Source organism: Cynocephalus volans, chromosome 16, assembly GCF_027409185.1.
Source record: "Cynocephalus volans isolate mCynVol1 chromosome 16, mCynVol1.pri, whole genome shotgun sequence".
In the NCBI taxonomy this organism is placed as follows: domain Eukaryota; kingdom Metazoa; phylum Chordata; class Mammalia; order Dermoptera; family Cynocephalidae; genus Cynocephalus; species Cynocephalus volans.
The window spans coordinates 21,779,586-21,800,653 of record NC_084475.1 but is presented as its reverse complement, the minus strand read 5'-3'; the positions used below and the strand labels follow the sequence as shown (position 1 = coordinate 21,800,653).

General features: G+C 58.9%; 2 protein-coding genes across 4 annotated transcripts; both read right to left on the bottom strand.

Annotated features, from left to right (window-relative positions):
• Window positions 1-755: 755 nt before the first annotated feature.
• On the bottom strand, window positions 756-4,227 carry MRPL12 (mitochondrial ribosomal protein L12). Its single transcript, XM_063080964.1, has 5 exons — window positions 4,078-4,227; window positions 3,252-3,438; window positions 2,970-3,053; window positions 1,236-1,373; window positions 756-1,145 (listed from the first exon to the last, which is right to left on the bottom strand). The coding sequence occupies exons 1-5, from the start codon at window positions 4,149-4,151 to the stop codon at window positions 1,029-1,031; spliced, it is 600 nt and encodes a 199-aa protein (XP_062937034.1). The 5' UTR covers window positions 4,152-4,227; the 3' UTR covers window positions 756-1,028.
• Window positions 4,228-4,946: 719 nt separating this feature from the next.
• HGS (hepatocyte growth factor-regulated tyrosine kinase substrate) lies at window positions 4,947-21,015 on the bottom strand. Of its 3 annotated transcripts, XR_010021852.1 has the most exons (23): window positions 20,906-21,015; window positions 19,278-19,362; window positions 18,940-19,015; window positions 18,398-18,490; window positions 16,628-16,751; window positions 14,971-15,023; window positions 14,423-14,491; window positions 13,625-13,749; window positions 11,966-12,044; window positions 11,795-11,893; window positions 11,541-11,636; window positions 10,687-10,725; window positions 10,467-10,610; window positions 10,309-10,368; window positions 9,440-9,653; window positions 8,955-9,127; window positions 8,732-8,872; window positions 8,462-8,639; window positions 6,431-6,558; window positions 6,233-6,352; window positions 5,942-6,028; window positions 5,672-5,806; window positions 5,473-5,544 (listed from the first exon to the last, which is right to left on the bottom strand). XR_010021852.1 is itself a non-coding variant. In XM_063080468.1 (22 exons), exons 1-22 carry the CDS (start codon window positions 20,940-20,942, stop codon window positions 5,434-5,436), a joined length of 2,331 nt encoding a protein of 776 aa, XP_062936538.1. In that variant the 5' UTR covers window positions 20,943-21,015; the 3' UTR covers window positions 4,947-5,433. The 3 variants fall into 3 exon arrangements, 2 of the variants coding, with proteins under 2 accessions (XP_062936538.1, XP_062936539.1); XM_063080468.1 differs by lacking the exon at window positions 5,672-5,806 and having other exon boundaries at window positions 4,947-5,544; XM_063080469.1 differs by lacking the exon at window positions 5,672-5,806 and having other exon boundaries at window positions 4,947-5,544; window positions 9,440-9,650.
• Between the last annotated feature and the right edge of the window lie 53 nt (window positions 21,016-21,068).

The window sequence follows — 21,068 nt, the reverse complement described above, 5'->3', positions numbered from 1 at the left end:
TGAAGCCCCCAGGAGTTGGCTTCCAGTCAAGGGCCAGCTGAGGAGGAACCTGCTAGCCCTCTCCTAGGCACTGCTAAAAACAGCCGGCCTGAGAAAGGGAAGCAAGGCCCCTGGCCACCTTTGGCCGGTCTGATAGGCCGAGCCGCTTGCACTCTGCACCAAGAGGCCTGTGGCCCGAGGGTGGCCACCAGAGCCTGTCCATCACCAGGCCACTCCTCACCTCATCCATGGGGATGACCACCACTCCAAGCCTGGCCCTACCACTCCCAGTCCCCTTGTCCACAAGTCCCTCCTGCCACTCTGCCCAGGTCCTGGAGCCCCCACCTAACGGCCCCAGAGGGAAATCCCCAACCCTGCAGGTAGCAACGTGTGACCACCATTCTGGGGCAAACACCTGGGCTGGGGCTGCACGCAGGCTCGAAGACTGCCTCTGTTCATTAGGCCAGAGTTGCATTTCTTGCTACTTTAAGAACTATCAATATCTAAAAAGATTTCACACCCAAACCTCACCTTTTGGCAGATTGACCGCTGTGCCTGTATGGACAGCACCGCTGCAGGGTCTCAGAGGACAGGCCCCTCCCTGCACAGGGGGACTGAATGCCTGCAGACCCTCAGGCATCCCACTGGGGATGAGAAGAACAAGCCTAAGGAAGGCCCAGGCCACAGTAGCCCAGACAGCCCCTCACCAGCACCCCCAGAAAAGGGGCTGCACTGCCCACAGCAGCAGCCCAGCCGAGAACAGCACTCCGCTCACATCAAGCCCGAACAGTGTATTTGTCTCAGTGGCCATCAGAGCAGCACGTGGTAATGCACACAGTGTGTCTGGAGTCGGGCTCCCTGGCGCTCCCGCAGGCAGCGGCTGCCCCTCCCGCCCCATCACAGTAGGTCCGTCCTGTCCTTCTGGCCACCTGGCGCCCGTAGCTCTCACACCCCAATTCCCCATCTAGGGGCCTGGTGCTAGGACAGTGTGGCCAGGGCCTCGTCCGGGGTCCCAGAGACCCCTCAACACAAGTCCTCGGAGCCTCGGGCTATTCCAGAACCACGGTGCCGCCCACCGCCTCCAGGGCCGCCTTGATCTTCTCAGCCTCAGCTTTGGCGACGTTGGCTCTGATTTCCTGGGGCAGGGACTCCACCAGCTTCTTTGCCTGCCGGAGAGCAAAGCCAAAACCTCAGGGGCCCTGGGTCCCCCCGGCCAAACCCACCCCCGAAGGGCGGAGAGCAGCGGGCGGCCCCACCTGCACAAGGTTGATTCCCTGCACGAAGCTCTTGACCTCCTTGATCAGCTTCACTTTGTCCACGGGCTTCGCCTCTGTCAGGCGGACGGTGAAGTGTGTCCGTTCTTTTCGTTTGGGGATGTCTTCCTCTTCCGTGGCCTTGGGGAGCAGGAAAGAAAGGGGTGGCAAGGAGAGAAACGACAGGGTGTAGCAGACACCACCACTGCTGGGCTGCCCCGTCCTGGAGCTCAGAGTGACATGCAGGCACAGATCAGGCAGAGTCCCAGACTCAGATGGCCCCAGCAAAGCCTGCAGTTGGAGGTCAGGTTGCCCAACTAATCAATCTCTTAACTAATCAGTGCTTCTTCCCCCTTATCCACTAATTAGAACTCAGACCTGGGCCTGTCACCCAGAAATGCTTCAGTCTTTGCAAAGACTGTTCGAAAACGTGCCTCACACTCTTCTCCCAACACGCTACTTCCCTTACTCCTTAAAAAGTTGTAACTTATTGAGACAAGAGACAACAACACAGAAAGTGCTTTGAGATAAAGAAACGTTACAGAGAAGTGGGGCCTCTCCAGTTCTCAGCCAAGCCCAAGCATATGTACCAAGGACAAACTGACAACCACTTTAAGTCCACCCTCACCAAGTGACTGTGAGACAGAGGAGCGTTACATTCTCTTGATGTGAGACGTGAAAACACAGCATCCCCCATGGGTAGGGCCCTGTGTCCCAACAGTAGGGGCATCCCGGTTTGGGCCCACCGCTGCTTATAAATGGCGCCTCCCTCAAAAGTATTCCAGTTCGGGCTGGCCCGTGGCTCACTCAGGAGAGTGCGGTGCTGATAACACCAAGGCCATGGGTTCGGATCCCTACATAGGGATGGCCTGTGGCTCACTTGGAAGAGCATGGTGCTGACAACACCAAGTCAAGGGTTAAGATTCCCTTACCAGTCATCTTTTAAAAAATAAAAAAGTATTCCGGTTCAGACAGCACGTTACAGGGTAATCCTATCGGAGCAGTCATGCTATCTACTCTTACCCAAAATATACAGTCTGAATCTAACCAGCCTTTAAAGCTACCTCCAGTTCTCAGGGGGTAGAAGCGGGAAGATGCCCCATGGGAGTACCACACATCCGGAATGGGGACCTCTCTAGGACCTGACCTGGTTTCCTGAGCAGGGGAAGGGGCTGAGGGCAGGAATCCCGATGAAAAAGGCTTAAGGGATCCACCGACCCGATGCAAAGTGTGACTGCAGGGCTGTGGGTTTCCTCGCAGAGACCCAGGAGATGCCCATTACCGCCCCCGCCCACTTCCTCCCCCTAGCCCGTTCCAGTCCCCTCCCACGCTCTAGCCTGGTGGCCCTTGTGCTGTGATTTCATCTGCTGGGAACTCCTTGCTGTCCTCAACCCCTTCAAGCCTTCCCTTGAATCACCTACTCACTGAGGTCTTCCTAGAACTGTTCCCCGTTCTAAGCTTATTTCATACTTACAACACTCCGCTATTTAACACAACCCCTTCCTTTTTTCTCTTCTTTTTTGGCTTATTCTCTGTTTCTCTCCATTAGAAATCCTTGGCAGGATGGGGGTCCCGGGGTGCTGCAAGAACCCCCACAGTGGGAAGCATGCACAGACATGCAGGCTGCAGAGACTAATGGCAGCTGCAGGAACCGAGACAAGGGACAAGAGAAATGCAGCCACATGATGTGAGGGCAAAGGTGAGCCTCCTTCCACCCAGGACCCCAGCTGAGCTCACCTCAGGGGCTGCAGCAGCAGGGACAGCACCAGGCACCATGCTGCCCATCGGCATGAGCCCCACATCCTGGATCTTCAGCGTTTTCTGCAGGGACAGAGAAGAATGGTTTCAGCAGCTGCTTGTCACACCCAAAACACACCAAAGGGCAAGACCGGCGCAGTCCTTGCATCTGGGGAAGCACTTTTGACAACTTACCAAATTCCCCAAATGCACCAGGAACAGGACATAGTGTCCCCCAGCCCTCACTCCCAGCCCCTGGTCTGTACCAGCCTCTCACAATACCTTCAGGAGCTCGTTGAGGTCAGAGATCTCCAGGAGCGTGAGGCTGGCAATGTCCTGCACCAGCTGCTGGATCTTGGGGGGGTACTCTTTGGGGGCATTATCCAGGGGTGCACCGGCGAGGGCCTCGCCCATTCGATGGCTGCTGCTCCTCATCTGTCGCGCTACACAGACACGCGGCACCTGCTGCCTACCCCCCGCCATCCACAGAGTCGTGAGCCGTGGAGGGGGTGTGCACAGAGACCAGGGGACAGGACAGAGACTGGGGGACAGGTGGGTGCCCTGAGCTCAGATCGATGATCACTAGATGGGAAATCACCGGTCTCCTTAGTCCCCGCCGAGGGTTCTTAGACCTTAAGGGGTCCCCAAGGATAAGGGGACTTCCAAATTACTTTCAATCCTTCAAAGAGCACTAGAAACCCACGAGATTGTCCGCAGTAACGCTACCCAAAGCGGCAAGCTCTGGTTTGAATGAGCTACACCAATCCAGCGCGGGTAAAACGGCTACTTGGGTGCAGTTCACTGCACAAAGCCTTCCACATCGTGGAGCCCCCGGCCACAAGCGCCGGATCCACTCACGGGACTTTGCTGCGGAGGAAACTGAGGCCCGGAGGGAGGCAGGGACTCGTCCAAGGTCAACCGGGCCGATCCCGGCACTTCCCGCGGCACGCGCGGGAAGGGGATGCGTACGGGGTGGCCCGGCCCCTCCACGCCCCCGACGGGGCCCGCTGAGCCGGGCCTGGGCTGCCGAGGGGCCGCCCGCCGCGCCCCGCGGCCACCCCCCACCCGGCCCACCGGCCGGTGCCGGAGCTCAGCGGACCCGCGGTACCTGGCGAGGCGGAGTGCGGCGCCCCGAAGCGCGAGACACGGCCCCAACAGGGGACGAGCGGCCGCCGGCAGCATCGGTGCGCGGGCGGGAAGGTCACACGCGGGTCCCCAGAAGCAGGCGACGCTCTAGCCGCGGGGCTGCCGGGAATTAGAGCTGGGGAGGGACGCTCTAGCTGCTAGGCCGTGGAGCATACGAGCTGAAGAGGGACGCTCTAGCCGCCGAGGCCGCGAGCAAACGAGCTGGGGAGAGACGCTCTAGCCGCCGAGGCCGCGAGCAAACGAGCTGGGGAGAGACGCTCTAGCCGCCGAGGCCGCGAGCATACGAGCTGGGGAGAGACGCTCTAGCCACCGAGGCCGCGAGCATACGAGCTGGGGAGAGACGCTCTAGCCGCACTTCCCGCTTCCCTCTCGCCTCCGAGTCACCCACAATGCGCCGCGCAGAAGTGGGCAGCGTGGCGCCGCTCTCAGATGCGCTTTTCTGTGGTCCCCGAGGGCGCGGCGAGGGCTCGGCCCGGCCCTGTCCAAACAGCAGTCGGCGCCCGTTCCCCTGCTGAAGCCGCGACCACCGCAGGCCGCCCTCGGCACAGCCCGCCTGGAGGCCACAGCTGAGAACGGCGACGCCCTGTCAGTGCCCGGTCGGCCTGTCAGGTCGCCCGCGCCGGGTCCGGCCCCTCCTCGCCCCGGGGCTCCCCTCCCGATGAGGAACAGCCGAGCCGGTTGGCTCCGGGCGGGGAAGTGCGTCGCCTCGGGGAGGCAGGAGGCAGTGGCAGGGGCGGATGGAGACGGCCCGACTGCCGCGAGCTAGGCCGGTGGAGGGGCCGCATCCTCAGCTGCCCCCTCGCCCCCTCTGAACACACACTGATACCTTTTGAATTGCATTTTATTATCGGCGGGGGAGAGATGACGGATGAGAAGCAGAGAAGCTAGAGAGGCCTGAGGCCTCCACCCTCGGCTCTGGAGAGGACCCTGCAGGGGGAGCCCGGGGAGCCATGCCTGGACACCATAGTGCGATGGCAGATCACAGGCTGTGACCGGGCCGAGGGTCCCCACTCCAGCCACCCAAGACTTGACACAAGGGGCTGGGGGCTTCCCCTGGAAGGTCTTTCCCTCCCATCCTTCCTCCCCAAGGCCCAGCCCTGGGGAAAGAAGTCAGGGACCACAGCAGGGAGCCTAGGAGCCAGCGGGCTGAGGACAGAAAACGAGGAAGGCTCAGAGAGAAGGCCACCCCCTACTCGCACAGAGAAGGAACACTACAGGGCAGTGAGAGGGAGGCAGGGGAATGCCAGCTAATTAAGAGACGGAGGCGGTTTTGGATGAACTGTAGTGTTACTCTGGACGGTGAGCTTGCGGCTCGGGGTCAGTCAAACGAGATGAGCTGGGCTTCACTGCCCTGTGCTGGTGGCCCCTGCGCGGGTGTCTGCTGGGCCACAGGGGGCTGCTGCTGGGGAGGGCCACCAGAGGGTGCCATCTGCGTGGGAGGAAAGCAGACCCAGGCCACTGGCCTTCCCTTCCCAGGCCTCAGTGTCCCTCTTCCCACCCACGAGGAAGGCTTTTGTCCAGAACACACTTCATCCCAGTGGAGCGTGCACACTCACAAGAGTTGGTAGTCAGTGTCTGCTGAGGGGTGCTCCTGTGGCCTTTGGCTTCAAGTATATCCGTGGGTTTTACCAGCTACAGATGTGGATGTGTGTGTGTCTGCCTTTAAGACTCGTCTGTCCTAATTCTGTGTCCTGAGAAGCAGGCCCCAAGTATACATCTGTCTCCCAGGGAAGCTAGTGTACAGGATGGCCTACTGGGGTCGGGGACCCATGAGGCCCAAGGCTGCTCAGTGATGCCACTGGGAGGCAGGCCCAGGAATGGCTCACCTGCTGGTACATGGGCTGCTGTCCCGCGAGGTAGGGCTGCTGGGGCGGCAGAGATGCGTCTTGGCTGGGGAGAGTGGTCATGAGATTCTGTGGAGTAAAATGAAGCCCGATACTGAGAAAGCAGCTCCGTGATCAGATAGGGGGATGGAGAGAGCAGAAGCAAACACCGGAAAAGCCCAGAAAGATGGTGCGAGCCTGCCAGTGCCCACTGGCCTCACCAAAGGACCCTCGACCCCGTCAACTTCCTCCCCACCCCACGGGCCCCAGTAGTGCCTCATGTGGCCTCCTCACCTGCATGTTGTAAGGCTGGTAGCCCATGGAGACCGACTGGCTCCCCATGTAGCCCACGGTGCCAGACTGTGGAGGCTGGGGGATGGCCGGGAGGCTCTGTGGGGCCTGGGAGGCCACATTCTGTGGAGAGAAGGGGTACCATGGGAGAAGGGGCTAGGGGTGGCAGTGGGCAAGAGGGGCAAAGCCTCACATGCCTACCTGGTAGCTTGGCGTGGGAGTGGGCTGGTAGGACGAGTATGCAGGGCTGGCAGTGGGCCCAGCCTGAGGGGCTGCCTGTGCCCCAGTGGCCCCCGCTGGGTACATGTAGGCGCTCACCATGCTGGGATCTGTGACAAACAAGACAGATGAGAGGGCTCAGCTGAGGGGTAGGGAATTGGGGGAAAGGGCGTCCTGGTCCGAGCTTTCTCCTTTTTTTTTTTGTCTTTTTTTTTGTCTTTTTGTGACCGGCTGCACCGCACTCAGCCAGCGAGCGAACCGGCCGTCCCTATATAGGATCTGAACCCGCGGCTGGAACACTGCCGCGCTCCCAGCGCCACACTCTCCCGAGTGCGCCACGGGGTCGGCCCCCGAGCTTTCTTTTTCATTGTGACTTTCGAAACCAACTCAAGTCTCACATTCTCAAAACAGGGACACAAACAAGCAAAGATGGGAGGAGGAGCCTGAAATGGAATGGACTGGAAGAAATGAACCAGACTGCATTTGAAATGAGTGACAGTCACACTGGAGAGACCAGTTCTGAACCCAACATCAGCTCCACAGCCTCAGGCTACAAATGGGAGCTACAAGCATCAAACCCTAGTTAGCAGGCATCTCTTCCACAGTGGTCTGAGTTAGCATTCCTGCAACTATTTTTTGTATGTTCCAGGAACAAGCAAGTAAATGCACAGAGGACAAGCACTGGAACTGGAGGTATTGGAGTAAACTCATGATTTGTGCCACATCTATAAATGTGCATGTTCACGCATGCACATGCACACATCTACATGTGTCTGTACATACATACATGCTTCTTAGCTGTCTGCTGACAAGCCAGCACCTAGATCTTGGCTTTTAGACACAACTCTCCACTAAAAGGAACCAGGGCTCTCTGGAGAAATGGCTGATACCAGGGCTGAGAATATACAGGTCAAGCACAGAGTATCTAACTGTACCAGAAAATAAGGAGCATCCAAAAAACGATGGGCTGTGTCAAAGGACACAGGTGCCAGCTGATGGGGCTCCCATGGGCCACACCTGGGACAATTTGAGCATTAAAATAAACACTGACAGTGAATTAACTTCATGAACAAGATAAGAGCCCACAAGTCCATCCTGATATAGATGACAATAAATAGGGGGAGGAAAATCTCCTCCTTCCCCTGGAAAGACAAGGGCAGAGTCAGGAAAGCATCATTTGGCAAACAGCATAAGGTCAGGCAAAATTTAGCAAAAAAAATGCTAAAGCTAGTGTGTGAGCGTGTGAGGAGTACCAGGACATTTGCAAAGTCTCAGCGTCTTTCCCGGAAGACCCTCTATTACAAAGAGAAAGACGCTGACTATACAGTGCAGACACCTGCAGGTCCCACCTCAACCACATGGCCAGTGATGGAACAGAGTGATAGCAGAGGCCTCCTCATGAACGCAGCACACTTCATGCCATTTTGACCAAAAGTGCTGCCCCTGAATGTCATTAAGTGGAAACACCAGACAAATCCTAACTGAGGACAGTGTGCCCAAGGACAGGCTGTGCTCTTTGGGAAGTTGAGGAATGTTCAAAACCAAAGGAGATGAACGAAGTGGGACAGCGGAATGTCATACAACTGAGGCTTCCTGCTGGTACAAAGAGCATTTACTGGGACAGTCTTTGAGAGCAGAAACCAGCTGTGGAGGAGGTCACAGCACGGCCCTGGCACCTCCCAGCCGTGAGCGAGCACCCTGGTTGTGGGAAGGCTCACTGTAGCAGTCAGGTAAAGGGCATCATCCTTTGCCATCTACTCTAAAACGGTTTGGGAGAGAAAATGTGTGCATTTGTGTATGTACATGAAAAGAGAATAAAGCAAAAACGATAGAATGTTTCCACCTGGGGGATCTGGAAAACCCTTTATACCATTTGTAACTTTACTGTAAATTAGACTAAAATAATAAAGATCTGACAACTATTTCCTTTGTGAAATCTGGAAACAATGTGCACACGTTACATGCATAGGCCTGGGGCTCATCTCAGCTGGCCCGGACCCCCATCCACCTTACCTGCTGCAGTGCCGGGCATGCTGGGGTAGGGGCTGGCAGTGGCTGGGGCCGGCTGGCTCATGTACACGCCGTGCATGGGGGAGCCCTCCACTGAGCCTGCTGGGCTGAAAGTGCCTGGGAAGCTGGTTGGGCCTGACGGCTGATAGAGCACGCCCCCGGCCGCGGGCATCGCCTGGAGCTGGGGAACAAACGAGATGGCTGTGAGAGCCGGTCCTCAGCCAGTGAGGCAAGCCCCTGGGCAGGGTAGGGCAGGACAGATGGAAGGCCTGCCTGGGCATAGGGCAGCGCAAAGGCAGGCATCTGGGCACGCATCTGGATGGTCTGCTTCTGCTGCTCCAGGCGCATCTGCCGCTCCTTCTCCTGCTCTTGCAGACGCTGGATGGCCATCTGCCTCTGCACCTCCAGGTACTCCTGTGGCAGGTGACAGGCAGCAGTCAGGACAGCTGGGACCTCCCCATGTTGTATGCCCAAGGGCTGGACAACCCCACAGCACCTGCTTCTTCTGCCGCATGATCTCGAGCTTCTGGGCCAGCTGGATCTGGCGCTGGCGCTCAGCCTCCTCAGCTGCCCTGCGCAACTTCTCCTGGTGCTCCTCACGCAATGCGCTCAAGGCCCCCCGGGCATCGCGGATCTGTGCCAGCTTGTCCTGCAGCCCCTCGTAGTACACTGTGGGCAGAAAAGTGTCTCTGACCACTTCAGCCTAGTGCCAGGAAACCAGGGGTGGGATGGACACACGGACAGCGCCTGGACCTCCCTGTGCTCAGCTGGTCTCAGGAGTCAGCAAAAACCTCGCCCAGCCCTTGCCCAGAGGGCGCTGCTGGCACTGAAGCTCTGGCTGGGCTGGGCATGGCCCATCATTAGGGCCACGTCCTGTTGAACCCTCTTGCAGAACCCATGGCCTCAAGGAAGGCCTCGTGTCCCAGGAGCAGCCAGGGCCACCACTGCCCACAGGAACGTAGGGGTGCCCGGGACACCTACGCCTGCGCTCATCCAACTGGTTGAGCAGCTCGAGCAGCTGTGGGTGCATGCTGTTGATGGACTGGAAAAGCGAGAGCACGGCCGAGTCATTGGTGATGCTGCGCCCGCGCATGTGGTTGCTCTTCATGCGGTTGACGAAGGTGGTGACGGCATTCTGCAGGGCCTTCAGGAACTGCTCGTGACTCTCCTCGGTCTCCCCGTTCTGGTACTGCTGCTGGAGACACGAGGTAGGGCCTGGCTGAGCATCGCAGAGCCCCCCATTCTGGGGACCACCCTCCCTGTGCAGGGACTGCTCTGCTGGGCCTCAGCAGCCCCACCTGTGAAAGAGCCAGGCAGGTCCCAGGAGGCGCCCAGGCTGTGCTGACTCTGGAGTGGATAATTGATCTGATCCTCACGTCAGCCCCGTGAGATGGGCACCATTAGCATCCCCATTTCACAAATGAGGAAACCAAGGCCCCCAGAGGTTAGACTCTTATCCACCAATCGAGCACTGGTCAGGATGGAGCTGGCTCGAGGCCCTTCTGCCCTGGTGACACGGGGCCTGCCTCCCTCTCCAAGGCCCTGGTCTCTAATGCTGAGGGCCGACAAAGCCTAGAAGCCCCAAGACTCACCCAGCTGGTTCTGGGCTGCTCTAGAATACACGGATCTGTGTTTGTCCACAAAGAGTGGCCTGACCCCTAGACCACAGCCCAGCCCAGACAGGTTCTATCATGAGAGGCCACGATACGTACACCAGGGCCAGGGCCTGGGTGGACTCCCTCCCTCTGGCACGGCCCTCTCGTTAGGAAAGGCACCTGTGTTGCGTGCCCAGTGCTCTGTATGCAGGGAGGCTGTGCTTTCTCCTGGCTATGGAGGGAGCCACGGCTTACCTCACTAAAGAGGCCTCCGGACAGAGCTATGGGCTGAGAGTCTGTCTCCGGGAGGGGAGTCTGGAAGAGAACAGCGCGTGAGTGGGGCCTCCAGCCTGTCCCATATCCACCCGTCCCAAGGGACCACAGACCAGCAGCACTGAGCACGACCCCCTTACCTCCACCACACTGGCTGGGGCAACATGCCCCTCCCCGGGCTGGGTGGTCGGCTCCGTTAGGGGTATGGGAGCCGATGGTGTGGGGCTCTTCCGGGCCTCCTCCTGCTTCTTCTCCCAGTAGTTCCGGTTCAGGTACCGAGCCAGCTGCACAGCAACAGGGGAGGTCACTTCTGAGGACCAGGGGCAGCAAAATGACCGCGCCACACGCTGGTGCCCTTACCTCAGGGTCAATGTCCTCAGCCAGAGGTGCTGACGAGTTCTGGGGAGATAAGGGGGGATCTGAGAGGATCACAGGAGCAGCAATGGAGCCCCCAAGCAGTCACTCAGCAGGAACCCAGGTGGTGCCACAGTGATGGTGGGTCCTGGAGGCTGACCACAGCCTCAGCCTCCCGCCTGGGTCCCCGGCTCACACCACACACTCTGTCCTGCACTGTGGTGTATAAGTGAACATCTTTCCTTCTCTTTGAGATGACACGGTTTTAATATTCCAGGAAGGCCCATGACACCACCACATACCACGAGGCCCTCACATCAACAGCAGCTCACAGGATGGGTGCTGGCTCCAGGGCCAGAGCGTGGTCATCCCACCAGCCCTCATGCAGCCCTGATCATGGGGCCCAGGAAGGAAAGGGGCTTAACTGGGTGTGCTGGTGGCCAGGCTATTCTCAGCCCCTGGGTGTGCCTATGGCCTGGCCACTCCACAGAACCCTATGGAGCTTGCCTGTGACTTTCTAAACCTTCTACCCGACACTGCCTCATGAAGCAGGATGCATCTTCACCCCTATGTAAAGAGAAGGGCTGAAGGGGATCCCCTGGAAAGTGAGTCTGTGAAAGAGATGGGGTCTTGCCAGCAGGGGACCTTTCTCAGCATCCCCAGTCCCTATAAGGGTGGTCTGGACCAGGAAAGCAGAGCCGTGGGGGTCTGGAGCCACCAAGTGGCTCCCTGACACCTGCCCACGTGGACAGGAGCTGTCCTCCCCGGGCATCCTGAGGTGATGCATCCTCCCGCTCGCCCTCCCATCCCGCGTGGGCAGTGGTCCAAGCCAGTCTGGCTGAGCCAGAGGGTGGGCTCACCACAGGCGAAGAGTACAGGCTGCTGGCGGGGGGCGCTGATGAGGCCACAGGTACAGGCTCTGCCTTGGGGTACACAGTGTACGTTGACTTCTGTCGCTGAAGCAGAACCGGGAAGGGAGTGCCATTCAGGGGAGCACGAAGCACTGGATGAACGGTGGAGCCTCCACACACTGTGGCCCCACCACAAACACCTGGGTGCACCCCCAGAACCCTGAAATTTCCCCCTCTCAAGGCCTGGTCCCCGCCCAGCTCACCAGCCTCTCCTTCTCCTCAGCCTCTGACTGCGACAGTGCCAGGGCCAGCTGCAGCTCCTCTTCCTCCTGCAGAGCCGTCTCGTCCCTCTTGGGGGGCAGCTGAGGACAGACGGGGCTGGGTAAGGTAGGTTCCAGGAAAGAGGTGCCCATGGGACATTGGGGGGCTGGTACCTGGGACTGCTGGGACAGGGGGCTGGTCAGGTACTCCGCAGGCAGCTCAGTGGTGGAGGTGGCCTTTCCTTCTGCTTTCCTGGAGGCACAATAGGACACTGCAGGTGACTGCATGCCAACGCTACCCCTGCCCCCACCAAAGTTCTCACCAGCCACCCAGGGCTTCCCTCTAACTGTCCCCAAAGAGCAACAACAGTGGCTGCACAGGCCACACGTGGCTTAACAGCCACACTGCAGGGAACAGCAGGTCGAGGCTCTGGACTCTCAAACCAGCCATTGAGTCTGGATGAGTCACTCAGCCTAAGCCACAGCCCCTCTCCTGGACATGGAGATTCCAAGTACCTGCCTTGCTGGGCTGCGGGAACGTGAGGCAAGGCCCTTTCTAGGGCTCCCAGAATGCTGACCACAGCATACTCTGTGCAACCAGCAACAGGTCTCACCCCAAGAAGATGCCAGAAAGAGCAGCAACACCTTCTATCATTGTGGAGTCAGTTTTCAAGAGTTCTACATGTATCACACAGATGTTCTCCAGAGGCCGCTGCAGCCCTCCTTCCAGTGCAGACCAGGGGGCTGCTGAGGGCCACATGGTCACAGCACAATTGGAATTTCAACCCACATGTGCTGAGCCCTGTCCCCAGCAAAAACAGATCCACACAACACCCGGAGACGGGAGAATGGAGTACCGACTCGTGTAAAGGAGATGACAGAGGCAGGACCCTGCCGCCCTGGGCCCATCAGGTAACGACCAACTCAGACAGGCATTGCCCATGGGCGGGAAAATGTGCGGCCATGGGGACAGGGCACAGACAAGGGCTCAGGGCAGTTCTTATCAGTTACCGGAAGGAAGAGGAACTTCCCAAGGAAACAGCCTCCAGATGCCACTTAGGCCAGCAGTCACTAATGTGTCCACCCACCAGTCACAGATAGACTCAGGTATACGCACTGGGAAGGACACAGCCTCACCCTGGGATTCCTGCCAAAAGTGCACGACCTGGCACTAAGCATGAGGCAATCTCAGAAAGACCAAAGCGGAGGGACACGCTACAGTGGCCTGGACTCCAGAAACGTCCACCTTGCCAGAGGCAAGCCGAGGCGCTGTGGAGACGCAACAACCCACAAAACACTGTGTGGCACAGGACAGGCCCTGATGGGCAGCAACTGCCACAGAGGACGTTGCTGGGCCAAGGGTGGAACTGGAACACAGCCTTCAGGTGACGTCAGTGCCACACAAGCGACCCCTGTCCCAGCGACGACTGTGCTTTGCTTATGTGGGAGGACACTTTCATTCTTAGGACATGCACGTGGAAGCTCAGGCATGAAACCACACGATGACTCGCGCGCACGGTCAAAATAAAGCATGCTCATGTATGACCACGTGGACACCCGCAGGTGGGCGGGGGGAGAAGGGCTGACCAAGCAAATACAGCGATCCACCAAGCCCGTGGGAGCTGGGTGAGGGCACCCGCACACGAGCTTCCCACACTACCCTCGCAGCTTTGCTGTAAGTTTTATTTCCAAAAGCTAAAACAAACCAAAAAATCAACCCAGGTGACTGGCCCGCCTATCCTGTGGCCTTGTCCACCCTGCCCCTGCCCAATTTGGAGTCTAGGGCACTGGCCAAGGAAGGGCAGCCACCTTGGTGCTCCAAGGGGCACTCACTTGTTCAGCTGCTCATAGCAGGGTTCACATACGCGCACCTCCTTCTCGATGCCAAACTTGGGGATGGTGGAGTACTTGGAGGAGCACTTTCCACAAAAGATCTGCCCACATGCCCGGCAGTGGTGCTGCGAGACAAGTGGAACAGGCCCGTTACAGGTGCCAGGGTCACCCTGGCCTGCCTGCCCAGCCCAGACACTGACGATGCCGAGGCTGGGCCACTCAGGCAGAGATGGGCGGGGGTGGCGTCAGGATGAGCAGAGCGATAGCCGGGAGGACACAGAGGCCCTGGGGAACTGGACACACTGGCAGGAGTCTCAACTTCTGCCATCAGAAAGGTCAAGAAGAACATGCATGGGCTTTGCCAACAACAGAAGAGCTTGTGCGTGTGCAGTGGATGCAGATTCTGCTCAGACACCCCCAGGGCTCCAGCATCCCCACTCGCTGCCTGAGGTCTTTAGCAGGAGGGAGAAGGCAGCTTGAGGGGTCAGAGTCCAAACAAGCTAAGTTGCCTAAAAACACGGCTCCCTCAGCCACAGCAATGCAGAAGACTGATCCTGGCCAGGACCTGAGCCCCAGGCATGGGATATTCTGATCCCGAATGAAGCTGGACCTTACCAACCTCAGCCAAGGGCACTGACCATCACTGGCACTGATTCCACTCCATCTTCCCGAACCACCAGATTCCAGCAGAAGGGTCAGGGCCACTCAGCTGGGGACCTGGTGTCTGCACGGCCATGCATGAAGGCGGCAGGGGATAGACCACGGGGCAGAGCCCCCCACCCCCAGGCAGGCATTCACCTTGCGGGTCACCACTCCGAACTGCACTCTGCACCGGTGGCATTCCTCAGCATCCACCCAGTCTGGGGCCTGGAGGGTAGGCAGAGTCAGGACCATATACAGTCCCCCACTGCCGCCCACCAAAAAAACTCCCAGAGGTGGCAGAACTTCCTCCATGTCCCATAGATGGGAAAAGGACCCAGAGAACATCCCAGCATGGGCAAGGGCAGCTGCCTGGGCAAAGGCAGCTGCCCGGCCCAGGAGACAAGTCGCCTCAGCCCTGAGGAAGGAGACCCTCCAAACGGACTTCTTCTCTGTCAGATGCGTGACATCAAGACTCCCCAGCTGTGGACCACGTCAACATCTGCATTAATCATGCGGACCCACAGCAGAGACCAAAGGCAACTTGGCCGTCCCCTGAGCCTGCAAAGCCGTAGCGGCGCTTCCCACTCAGACATGCCCCCACCCGTCTGAGACAGAAGCAGCTCACCCACCACCCCCAGGCCAGCGGCTCCCAGGGCCCCTCCTTACCCCTCAGGAGCCCTCGCACCAGCCTGCCCGGGACTCACCCTCTCAGCAGCAAACATGGCATCACTTTCCTTGAATTCCGGGAAAACGAATCCTGGAGAGAGGAGGCCGCGGTCATGCAGGGGCCAGCCCTCATCCTCGCAAGACCTCTGACAGCCTCTTCCTAACTCCCAGCACCCACCTTCCCAGACAAGGTGACGGGAGGACACCCAGAGCCCTGGGCGCTGAGGGAACCCTTTGGGACACAACAGAGCGACTATTGCCCAGTGAGGGTATCTCAGTCAACGGGACAGCCCCTGCCCCACCCAGGCTGGCGTCCCCATGGGGCCCTTCATGTTCAGTGTCACGGGTGCCCACTCTCCTAAAATGCTGCTCCCACCCATCGTAGTATCTCAGCTTGTCTCCGTAATAGCAGCCCAGCCTGTCTGGGTCCCCACCCTTGGCTCTGCAGCCAGAGCTCCCCCTGCTCCTGAAAACAGAGGCTCCCAAGCTTCTTGTGAGTACAGGAAGGGCCTTGGAATCTCTCCCCCGGAATGTGGGCCTGAGCACAGGCAAGACCTGTGTCCTGTGTCCAGGCATCTAGAGGCTGGGGCAGCGCTCAGAGCACAGGGAGCCGCCACCCCTCCAGCCCCAGCACCACAGGACGAGTTCCCGGCTCCCGTGGCCAAACCTACCACCCCCAGGGCCAGCCTCTGCCCCACGCTCTATAGCCATGCTCGGGCCAACTGAGGAGCTGCAGACGGGGGCAGGCCCGGCCAGGCCCAGAAAGAGCCTTGGCCCACCTCTCTCATTCGCCACCAGCACGCTGAGCACTAGCAACTACGTCCTGAGCCTGCCATCCCTCTCTGCATTTCACCAGCTCTCCATGGCCACCACAACAACCAGGAGGAACACAGACAGAGGAGCTATTTTTTTTTTTTTTTTTGTCTTTTTTGTGACCGGTAAGGGGATCGCAACCCTTGGCTTGGTGTCACTTGCACCGTGCTCAGCCAGTGAGCGCACCGGCCATTCCTATATAGGATCCGAACCCAAGGCGGGAGCGTCGCTGCGCTCCCAGCGCTGCACTCTCCTGAGTGCGCCACGGGATCAGCCCCAGAGGAGCTCTTCAAAAACATCTCAGCTGCCGTGGCCCAGCCTGAAACCCACCGGTGGCTTCCTGCCACACTCAGAGGAACACCAAACCCTAAACCACAGCTCAGGAGGCCCCAGGGAGCAGCCCGGCCCAGGCTCTCCCCCGGGCAAGCTGTCTGCCTTTCTGTCCCTTCGGCAGGCTGACTGTGCTTTGGCCCAAGGGCCTCTGAACCTGAGGGTCATCTGTGAGGTGCTGGACCCTCACAGTGTCTGCTCCCAACAGTTCGGATAATGGCATGCAAGGCACCTCCTCAAGAGGTCGTCCCTGACCGTTCAGCCCCAGCTGCCCCAAGGGCCCTCACTACTCTCTAGAATGGGCTTGTCTGCTGACTTGTCATTTATGTGTTGTCTGCCGTCACTGTCCCCCGCTTCTCTTAGAGCATGATATCCAGAAAGGCTGGCACTTGTCTGAGCCCGTCCTGCCTCCACCGTGAGGACCAGCCCATCTGTCGCTGCCCTGCGCCACTTATGCCTCTGTGGTGTGACTCCTCTGGCAGAGCAGCCCCTCAATTCTTGGTGGCCGTGTTCTGCACCTCCAGCTGGATACCCCACCCTGCCCTGACTCACCCTCCACCTTCATGATCTGGTAGGTGTCCTGGACCACCTTGTACTTGGGTTCATTCCGGAAGGCGTGTGCCCAGGCCTGGATCAGGTACAGGATCTTGTTTCGGACGCTGACTTCCACTTGCCTCTGCAAAGCAGGGCAGAGGGGGTGAGGAGGGCTGCAGAAGACTCAGGGTGCCATGGAGGTCTCAGCATGAGCAAGCACTGGCAAGACTGCCGTGCTGACAGGACGGGGCCGGCACACAGGTCAAGGGCAAGGTCCTGAGTTGGGCGCAGGGGCTGTGCACCAACCCGGTCCCAGGCCCCCGTCCACACTTGCTCTGGCCACAGCTCTTCTCTACACCCCAGAGAAACCAGGGAACTGACTGGAGTCAGGCCATGCCAAGTCCCTGTGCTCACACCACTGGTCTCTTTCACTCTTTGCTCACAATACCCTGACCAGCCTCAGGTTCTCCTGGGCCCATGACCATCACTTGGCCCCTGGCTCCAACTGACCTGTAACAGGCAGAACCAACCAGGCCTAACCAGTGAAGCACCGTGACAAGGCTGAGTACACAGAAATGCTATCGAGCCACCCATCCCTGCTTCCAGTTACAGCCAGGGAGAGGCAAGAGAGCAGCCACTCCCAAAATTTCTCCAGGAACAGGGTGGGCTCCAAGCCCTCAGAGCTACCATTTCCCCCAGGTGAGAGCACAGCTCAGTCTCAAATCTAGAGCCCTCCCAGAGAAGCTAGATTGAAAAGCTGCTTCAAGGAGACATTGAGGACAGCTTTCGTGCCACGTTCAAGATTTTTCTGCAATCTGTCTGCATCCGACAGCGGCCCCTTTCCCTACATTACACTGCCCACCCCTCCAGCAGATCGGCAGCACAAACAATGTGAGCGAGCAAGCCAATGCGAGGAGAGAGCCAGGCTCTGACGCCTTCTGCTCCTTCAGCCAGGACAGAGCAGGAAACTGGCCAAGGTGACCGGTTAGGGCCTCTACACAGCACAGGTGTCAGCCTGGATCCCAGGGCGGGGCCTTGGCAGAGTGGGTCCAGGGCAGAGCCTCCTGTGGGACTGATGCCCGTGGGTGGCAGCGCAGGGGGCAGGAGCAGCCCCACCTGAGTGGGACGCCCTGCACCACCTCCGCATCACTGCCCATCACAATCCCTGCAGGAGCTCCAGGGATAATCCCTTGGGGGTCTGGAGGACTTTCCCTTCTCTGCAAAGGCAGGCGTGATACCTGTCCTCTCCAGGCAGCTCTTTGCTCCTCTGCTGTCTCCCTCATGACTCCCCCTCGTGGTCACACTTGAACTTACGTGCCCCCTCCCTGCCCCTCCCAGGCCCTGGCCTGTGGACCTGGCCCCGTGGCCTTCTGGGCCTCCATTGCCAGCCTCTGTTCACACACTCAGCCCACAGCCACAGCTGCTCTCACAGCAACTTCCACCACCTTCTCTGCCCACCAGTGAGCATCCGTCCACTGCCCTTCAAGACTCAGCTCCAAACCCTGCCTCCTGAAAGCCTCCCCAGCCCCCCGAGAAGAGTGGTGTCTCCTCCATGCCATAAACACACACCCTGTGCCAGCTTCCGTAACACCTACCCTCACCGGACTGAACCATCTCTCCCCAGGTCTGAGCACAAGCTCGCAGAGCACAGGGCCTACAACGCTCACTCTCCACTCCCTGCCACACTGGGCACTGCTCCTGGTGCGTGAACACCCGGAAAAGCAGAGGTGCCAGCCCAGGTGATGACACCCGCACCCCACCCCCAGCCCAGCTCCACCAGGACTCTACCTTCAGTAGCTCCTTCAGTTCCTCCATGGTCTGCTTGTTGGCCACCTCATCGTGGACTGTCTGGCCACAGTTCTTGACCACCGACTCCATCACCTGAAGACCCCAAGGAAGGGAAGGGCTTCCCAGTGGTCAGGGCAAAGACCCCTCCTCCTCCTGGACAGGCCCACCACTCCATGAGAAGTCAGGCCTCCGATGGGGCCCTCAGGCTATGCAGCCTGCCAGGGAACCCCAACAGCAGCTCCTAAGGCAGGAGGCAGCACCCAAGCTCAGATGCTCCCTCTGTGGCCCTGTCTCTCTGCCAAGAACAGCAATGAGAGCCAGCCTGCACGTGTTTACTTGTGGGCCACAGACTGGAGAAGCAGCCTCATCGCTCCCTCCCTGTCTCTCCCTTAGGGTGACCAAGCTCTGAGGTGGCACTGCTCACATCTGCGCTCATGAGCACTCAGGCTGAGAAGGGACCACACTGCTTGCTGTGTGCCCAGGAGGGCGGGCACCCTTGAGGCTGGCAGTCAGAGACCGCTACAATTTGGGAGTCTAGTTACCTCCAGGGCGTACAAAGCCACGTGTGGATTCTTGTCATTGACTTTCTTCTTGATGGAATTCACAGCATATTTTGCCCTGAAAGAAAAACAACACTAGCAAAATAGAGAAAGAGGAGAAAAGAAAATAGTCTTAGCAACTAGGTGACAAAAAGCCATCCACCATCTTGGTCTTTGAGAACCGCTAAGCAAATGTTAACCATCACCAAGTTCTACGGACAGAAACCCAGCACACAGACCATGCCGTTCTCCACTTAAGGGCCTAGCACAGTCAGCTGAATGTTGGAGGAACAATGGGCACCAAGCGACCTCTGTGCACTGCGCAGCCGCCCGTCGCTTACTGTGTGTCCCCCTGGCGGATCAGGTCGCAGATCTGCAGGATGGACTCCCAGTCGGTCTCCAGCAGAAGCTGGCTGGTTGCTTTGTCTGAGAGAGAAAATGCCATTGAGGGGGCCTGTCCTGCTCTGATTCCCTAAGCAACCCCCCAGCTCAGGAAAAGCAAAAAGGGACTCCCTCCGTTCCTCTTTAAACATTTGGGCTGAGTGGGAAACCCTGTGAAAGTCCTCATGAAACACGTGCTGATAACCATGGAAGTACCGTCCTCCCAAAAGAGAAGCAAACAGAGCGAAGATAACGGACAATGCCTGTGGCCTGCTTGCTGCTCACCAGGTGCCCTTCCCAATAACTTGCGTGTATATACTCATCCCACTCTCACACCACACCATGAGCCAGGTACTATTCCCATACGCTTTGCGGGTCAATAAAAAACTGAGCAGAGGGCCGAGCCCGTGGCGCACTTGGTAGAGTGCTGCGCTGGGAGCGCGGCGACTCTCCCGCCGCGGGTTCGGATCCCATATAGGAATGACCAGTGCGCTCACTGGCTGAGTGCTGGTCACGAAAAAGACAAAAAAAAAAAAAAAAACTGAGCAGAGAGGCGAGGTCACTGCCCTAAGTCCCACTCACAGCTTATCACAGGGAGAGCTAGGATTCACTCTTAAACAGCAGGCTTAGCTTAGAGTCTCCGATTACTCAGTTGTTTGACCCCTCAGCTTAGAACTTAGCTGAGACGATGGCTGGAGAGACTTGCAGCATGGATTCCAGTCCTTAGCCTCAAGTGCTTTGTGGGATGAAGGCAGAACTGACCTCCAGGAAGGCCAATCCCACTTACACCTATTCTTTTCACACCGCTACCACCTCTGACAAACAGGCCCTCTGAGGTGCCACTGCTCCAGCTCTGCCTGCGTCACCTTCCCCAGAGACACAGAAACAACCTGACAAACTCTGTCCACTTTCAATACACATTCAGTAGTCAAGTTCTGGATTTATCCTCGAAGGGCTGGACCACCCCCTAAGGCGAGATACTTGGCCTACGTGTCCCAAGAGCAAGGCAGGTGTCCCACCTGAGGTCTTCTCCAAAACCACACTTAAGAAAAAGGCAGGCTTGGGGCAGACCACTTGGACATTCAGCCTGCTTGTCCCCAAGCTGAGCACACTCTCAGTAAGGGCTGGGAAACATGTACGTAAACATCATTTTTCCTCCTAAAATTTGAGAACTCTAGGAGGCTAGGACAAAATCAGCTGTCACCTCCAACAACAAAATAACGCCGCCCTAAACCACCGGGCGCTCTCCGGGACCGGCCCGGGCTCCGCGGCCCCACCCCCGGCCGACGCCCGGGCCGCAGGCACGCGAGGGATCTCGGCGTCTGCCTGAGTCACCCCTCCGTGACTCAGGACGCGCTCACTCGGCCGGTGCCTGCCGGTCCCGGGAAGTCGACGCCCGGCGCGAGCAGCAGGACCGCGCGGTCCCGCCGGCGCCCGGCTCCCCACCGCCCGGCGAACGCGCCCGCGCCGGGGTCGGCGGCGCAGCGCAGAGGACGCGGCCCGGGCGACGGGCGGAAGGCGGCCGGTAGCGCCCCTTGGGCCCGCGCTGACTCCGCGCCTGCGGTGCCCGCGGGCGGGGGCGCGTTACCTAGGAGACGCTCGAAGGTGCCGCTGCCGCGCCCCATGTCGACCCTGACCCGAACCCGACCAACGCCGCGGGCGCTCCCTCGCTCCGAGCTGGCGCGCCCCCCGACTTCCGCTTCCGTCTTCCCCGACCAGCACGCACGCGCACGCCGCCGCCCCGGCGCGAG

Excerpts from the sequence above, each read along its gene's own strand:
- MRPL12 (XM_063080964.1), bottom strand. The coding sequence starts at position 4,151 with ATGCTGCCGGCGGCCGCTCGTCCCCTGTTGGGGCCGTGTCTCGCGCTT. Across the intron at positions 3,439-4,077 it reads GCCGCACTCCGCCTCGCCAG|GCAGCAGGTGCCGCGTGTCT; the intron begins GTACCGCGGGTC and ends GGCGGGGGGTAG. Across the intron at positions 1,146-1,235 it reads AGGGAATCAACCTTGTGCAG|GCAAAGAAGCTGGTGGAGTC; the intron begins GTGGGGCCGCCC and ends GCTCTCCGGCAG.
- HGS (XM_063080468.1), bottom strand. The coding sequence starts at position 20,942 with ATGGGGCGCGGCAGCGGCACCTTCGAGCGTCTCCTAG. Across the intron at positions 11,894-11,965 it reads CCCTGTCCCAGCAGTCCCAG|CTGCCCCCCAAGAGGGACGA; the intron begins GTACCAGCCCCC and ends GTCTGTCCTCAG. Across the intron at positions 10,611-10,686 it reads CTGAGGACATTGACCCTGAG|CTGGCTCGGTACCTGAACCG; the intron begins GTAAGGGCACCA and ends GTTGCTGTGCAG.